The following is a 6,694-nucleotide window of genomic DNA, read 5'->3' on the forward strand; positions in this document are numbered from 1 at the left end:
AATAAAAATTAACTTTTTGAGGCAACAGACCATACAGTGTCTTAATGGCTCTATTTTCAGTATTTTCATATATGTGTGTGTCTGTTTTTGTGAAACAGTAAAATTGTAAACACTTTAAGACAATTAAAGTTTATATAAGGTACAATGCACCAGGAAAACCTTGGCCCATGAAAAATTACAAAAAAGGACCCATTGGTAAAAGCCCAACCCGCCAAACAATGATAGAATGAATTTGATTATTGACTTACTAAGGCATGTACTTGGTTTGTAATTCTAATAATAGTTTTTTGTTTTACGAAAAGTGTACAAATTTTTTTTTATTTGGTTCAATTTTCTGAATACTATTTCTTGAAAACTCAATTACGAAAAATTCTTTTTGGTTCAGTTTTATAAAACTGTTTCAGAGAAACGTCTTTTATAATTATCTTAAAACAGTTTTATATTCCTTAAATTCTTTGAAAACTATTTTTAGGGTTACAAATACTGTTTAAATTTTTTTGAAGTATTGTATATTTTTTGATTGCCATGAACCATTTAATAATCTCTGGTTGATTAATAAATATTGGTGGGTGTGAACGTGTATCAAAATTCAAAAGCTTTCAATTTAGGCACCAATGGCATCCCATTTGTCACGTGATGTTTATACTTTGTATAATTCAGTGGAGGAATATGAGGTAGTATGCAAAGAAAAATAGTGTATGGGGACAACGTACACACACGCATTATAAATAGCCAAAGGTCTGTTTTAGCTTAAACCCACACCAAACAAGGCCATGGCTTTTCGTAATTCCCTTCCAAAAACAGCCACCATCACAACCTTCCCCTTGTTAGCACCGGACATAACAAATCCAAATTGTACAAATTGCTGCCTGCCAATTACCACAAACATAAAAATAGTGGATTTTGTGCTTCCACGACCATCTGATCTCTTGCGCCATAGGCAGGCTGCTCATAAAGTCGACAACGTCGAATACCTAGTCAAGTATGCGGTGGCCATTGAACGCATGAAATCCCTTCCTGCAGACGACCAACGTAATTTCATGCAACAATCTAACGTCCATCGTGCTTATTGTGATGGTGCTTACTACCAAGTTGGGTTTCCAGGCCTTCAGTTTCAAGTACACAAGTCATGGCTCTTCTTTCCATTCCATAGATGGTACCTCTACTTCTATGAAAAAATCTCGGGAAAATTAATCAATGACCCAACTTTCGCATTGCCATTTTGGAATTATGATGATCCTGATGGCATGCAACTGCCTACAATGTATGCTAAGAGCAACTCCAATGCTCTCATTTGGGCCTCTCAAACTCAAAATATGAGAGTTGGGTAAAAAAAGCTCTCTCCAATGGGCTCTTATTTGGGCTTTCAAATTTTGAAATTCTCAAATTTTCTCTCACATATTAGCAGCTGCCAATTTTTTTTGGTAAGTCTCTCATTTCACAATACGACGCCGTTTCTTTTATTTATCTGTGGAATCACATTGTCACCCACTCGCATCTCTCTCTCTCTCTCTCTCTCTCTCCTTGTCTGTTGCAATATAGAGAGAGAAAAGTTCTGGGACAATCCGATCTGTAGCAGAGGAAGAAAATCGATGACAAAAAGAGGGTTACTGATGGACCTCGATCTTGACAGTTACTAGCCGTTAGATCAGATCTTCGTCTCCTCCAATCCTACGTCGCCGTTCCTTCTCACATCCTCAGTAACCCGCTCTTGCGAAGCTGGCCTGACTTTGGTTTTTCTTGGTTGGGAACGGATTCTTCTCTCTCTCTCTCTCTCCTTATCTATTGTAATATGGGTTTTGAACGTCTGATTCTTGTTTATTTTGTAGTTTGCAGTTGCAGAGAGAGGGGGAGGGGGGGGGGGGGGGGGATTCAGAGTTGAGAACGAGAATAAAGGTGGGGGCGATTGGGGAGGCTGTAATGATTTGCCCTAAAAATATTATATTTTTAATAAAATATATATAATATATATAACTTTCTGAAAAAGAAAAAAAAAATTATATAAAAAAAATTAACTCACAAATAGTGGTAAAAAAATTATAATTCTTTTTTTAAGTTTAATTTTAGTTTCCTTCTAATGTTTACAACTTGATTTGGAATGTGCCTAATATTAATATTACTGATACAAATATAAATTGTGGGAATGGTAGTTAAAAAAGAATGATGGTTGTGTCAAAAAATAGCATTTTGCACGGAATACACCATTAGAACAGAATTGTTAAAATGTAACATTTTGACACTGTAACACCTGTCAAAATATAAATTTGGCATACGAAAATCGCTTTTAGCATTAGAGATGCTCTAACAACCTTTTTTTCACCACTCTATGATCCTCTCCGTAGTGCAAACCACTACCCACCAACCATTATTGATATTAATTACAATGGCATTGATATAAACCAATACCCGATGAAGAAAAAGTGTCCAACAATCTCTATGTCATGTATAAAGCAATGGTGACTAGCAACATCGCTGAGCTTTTTCTCGGCAGCCCTTACTATGCCACTGTAAATGCTGTAACCAAACCTGGCTCGGTCAAGCTTAAACCACATAATACAATGCACCGTTGGACTGGTTACCGATTGTAGCCTAACAAAGAGAACATGGGGGCCTTCTACTCAAAACTATGATGCGACCGAGCATGTGCACAAAATAATGCACAATACTTTAGGTTTAGAAATAATGTCAAGTGGGCATCATATTTTATAATTTATAAACCACTAAACACTTATACTATGGAGTATGAAACGAGCAGGGATCGTCCCAAAAGATCTAAACAATTATAGGTTTTTAGAGTTGAATTCTACTTTAGCGCTTATGTGATTGTTAAAAAAGTGATTTGTTTGTGATTAAAACTAATTTTAAACTAAATGATTGCAATAAAGAAATAGAGTTTAAGAGATTGGAAAGAGACTTAGGGTGTAGGATTCACCACTAAGTACATTCTCTAACTCACTAACTGTCAACTAATTGGGGAAATAATACTATGTAATCTATATGTGGCTAACAATTGCAATGGAAAGTGTAAACCATGAATTTTAAGCATGAATCAACTACCTAATGACAATTAAACTAAGTGTAGTGCAATTCACCAATTCAAAGCATGATTCATCAATTTAAGTTACAAATTTAACACGCATTAATCTAGAGAATATGTAATTGTGACAATAAGTATGGATTTCAAACAATTGTATAGATTGTCTACTTACCTAATAATTAATTTGCAATTAACTAATTTACCTTAAATTAAACTAACCAAACTTGAAATTAAACTATTTAAACTAGACATTAACCTAATTGTGTAGTACAACCCATTTAATATAAGCAATTTCCATCAAATTAGAACACAATTACATCAAATTAATACAATGCATAGCCATCACATGATTCAATTCACAAAGAAATCAAGTGTAAAAATTAATTATTAATCAAAAACATATAAGACCATATGAGATTGATATAGACAATCAAATGAAAGAATTAATATATATTTCAAGGCTATAACAAAAATTACATAAATTAATCCCCAAAAGTTAAGAATTAAGAATTAGGTTACATGCTTAGGGTTTATCCAACCCTAAGTTGAAGAATCAGCCACTCACGGTTAATGGATGCAAGATGTCAACAAGCTCCATCCTTTGATTCATCTGGCTCCTCTTCTTCTTCTTTGAACTTTTCTCAAGAACCCTAGCTTTCCTCATTTTCGTGTTTTCCAGAGAGAATATCGATATATCGATACAAAAAAATAAAGGGTTAACTTCACTTACACCCCCTGAGGTATGTCCTAACTTCAAGGAAACCCTCCCACGTTTGCAAAAATTCAGTCAGACCCTCTATCAGACATTGTCAGCTAACAAAAAATAATAAGTGAATGAAATGACTAAATTGCCCTTTTGTTGTTTTCCTCTATACACTTAACCAAACCAAAGTTTGTATAACTTTAGCTCAATTTTGTTTTAACTTGTGAACCAAACACCTTATAATCACAGTGGCCAAACACTTGAATCCACTTTACTTCGTTAACCCAAACTTAGGTTTTGCAATTTCATTTTGTGGGCTAACCCTAAATAGAGAGGTAGAGAGAAAAGATAACAGAGAGGTATAGTTCGTATGTGAAGACATCGATTTTGGTTAATACGTACTCGAAATACGCTTGATAAAACAACATATTTGCAGATAGTTGAAGGTTCGAAGGGGAAACATTTGTTTGATTTGAAGCTGTTGAGAAAAAATCGCGATTTGGAGGTATGAATTTTGTCTTTCTAAAAATTAATTTTGGTTTTAGTTGATAGGGGGTTTCGGGTTTGGAAAAATGGGTTTCTTTTTTAGTGTTTGCTTGTTCGGTTGTTTTGGTTTGGGGGTTTAGGGTTTGTTAAATTTATATCTATAATTTAGGATCTTGATTTGGGGGTTTAGGGTTAGTTTTTGAGTTTCTTTGTTGGGTTTGTTGAATTGTTCGATTGTCTGTAAATTTATGATCTTGATTTTTGTTCAATTTGCCTGTAAATTGTTCGATTTGAGAGTTTTATTTGAAAATGCACGAATTTGTTTAATTTATGTTAAAATGTCTGTAATTTGAAAATGCATGAATTTGTTCAATATGTCTATAATTTCTTTGTTTCAATGGACCAGTGCCTTATTTATGCCATTTTTGTTTATATTTCTTGTTAGTTGAATTATTGACAGTGATGGGAGATATTTATCATAATTTTCACGTGCACTACAAGTCAAGATGTAGAACTAAGAAAACCAAAAGATCCATACAATAGTTTAACATAACAAAAAAACATTCACCCGATCTCTATGACCAATATGACTAAAAAAGAATCTGTGAACCACAAGAAAATCCAAGTTCTGAGCACAAGAAAATATGTAAAGAAACAATGCAGGAAAAAGGCAAGCATTTATGAACTGATGACAGGCCAACATATTTTGCGCCAAATATTAAGTACTAGGAACCACAGAACAACATAAATTTCACGTCTTTAACATAATGCAATGACAGGCCAACATATTTTGCGCCATATATTAAGTACTAGGAACCACAGAACAACATAAATTTCACGTCTTTAACATAATGCAATGTGGCCCCTCGGGGCTTGGCTGTGATGGTAGGAACTTGGCACTTGCACACACTAGGCCAGTGTTCGACTCCTCCCAAGTCATCCATGTCCTCCGACTCACCCAGTGTATTCTTGGGGCGAGACTCTACACCCCCATGTATGTAGCCTAGGGTGGGTACCGATAATGAATCAACTTATAATTATTCAGATGACTACATAATTGACTTTGAACAATGCGAGTTTGACGACTACCTGTTCCATAAGGATGATCGTTTACATAATTGACTTTGTAAATGAAGTCATATTAATATGTGCCATATGGCTATTATGAATTGAAAATGAAGTTCATTACTGAATGTAATTGACTTTGAAAATGAAGCCATATTGATTTGGGGCCATATGGCTGTTATGCATTGAAAATGAAGTTCATAACTAAATGCTCGTGGTCCCAGCAGAAGGACAGGTAACACCATGACTTAATAGGCCATCGCCAGCCGACTACCTAAGTAACAGATCCTCTAGCACACTAAAGAAACAACCAATGTGCTTACTTGCACACCATAGCATAAAGGCAACATAAACCAACAGCAGCATGATGAAAATCATAACAAAATTGCATTTCAGAGAGGTTCAGCCCACGTGTTTTCCCAATCCACAATCATGCCTTCGTGCCTAAGACAAGAGTGCCAATCTAAGACAAACACCAACTCAAAGTTGAGCAACACCAGTAGCCCACTCAGCTTACAAATGTGCCCCTTAAATACTTATAGTTATGCAACATAAAAAGGGTCATTACCCAGGGATCCGTTATCAACGGTGCTGGAAGGGCATATAGGAAACAGAACCTTTTGGCATTATTTGCACAAATGGCTACACTATGGATTTCGAAGCGGCATTCTCACTCGGTCACTCTTGCTTAACCACTGCACCACAGCTTGAGCAATTTATGGTTATAAAATAATTTCAAGTCTCCAGCCCCAAGGCACCTTGCAATCCAACCACCTGATGCACTCCAGTAGATACTTAAGACGCATTTTCTACATGTCAAGAGAGCCTGCCAGTAAATTTCCCTGGGGTTGCCAACTCATCGCCTCCCCTTGGTACAGGTGGTGGTAAAAACCAAAAACAAAAGCACTTCCTCTAATGTAAGAAACTCATGATAGTTGTCACGATACTTCTAGCCGCTACACGTGTCCGGACCATATCTGCTTATTCAACAAGTGAATGATCCGTGCTTCCTTGGAACCAACCAACCTTCCTACGAACCAACCAACTTGAAGCCTCATTAATGGAAGGCCCAACAAGACTATAAGCACAAGTTTTAAAATCATAAAAAATAAAAAATAAAAACTGTGTTGAGAAAACTATTCCTACAAACGAAAACTCATTAGCATGGGTAAAACTGTTGACTAGTTCGAGCTGGAGAATACCAGGATTGGTTCATAAGCTGGTGGATACACTAACTTCTTAGATGAACAAACCCATGACTGAAAGAGAGAGACATTGTTCTAATGCATTATGATACATGCATCTTAAATATCTCATTGAAAGAGTAATTTTTAGTAAACCAACTGCATGAAAATAATATCCAGTAACACTACTGATCCAACCATAATAGACAAACAAGACCA

The 6,694-nt window shown here is 35.7% G+C and overlaps 1 protein-coding gene across 1 annotated transcript; it reads left to right on the forward strand.

The window, feature by feature from the left end:
* The first annotated feature begins 773 nt into the window (after window positions 1–773).
* On the forward strand, window positions 774–1,331 carry LOC132281627 (polyphenol oxidase A1, chloroplastic-like). The gene has a single exon (XM_059783320.1). The coding sequence runs from the start codon at window positions 774–776 to the stop codon at window positions 1,329–1,331; it is 558 nt and encodes a 185-aa protein (XP_059639303.1).
* The last annotated feature ends 5,363 nt before the right edge of the window (window positions 1,332–6,694 follow it).

Source organism: Cornus florida, unplaced genomic scaffold (assembly GCF_030987335.1).
Source record: "Cornus florida cultivar Cherokee Brave unplaced genomic scaffold, ASM3098733v1 CherokeeBrave_3.0.0_Hap2_Chr01, whole genome shotgun sequence".
In the NCBI taxonomy this organism is placed as follows: Eukaryota; Viridiplantae; Streptophyta; class Magnoliopsida; order Cornales; family Cornaceae; genus Cornus; species Cornus florida.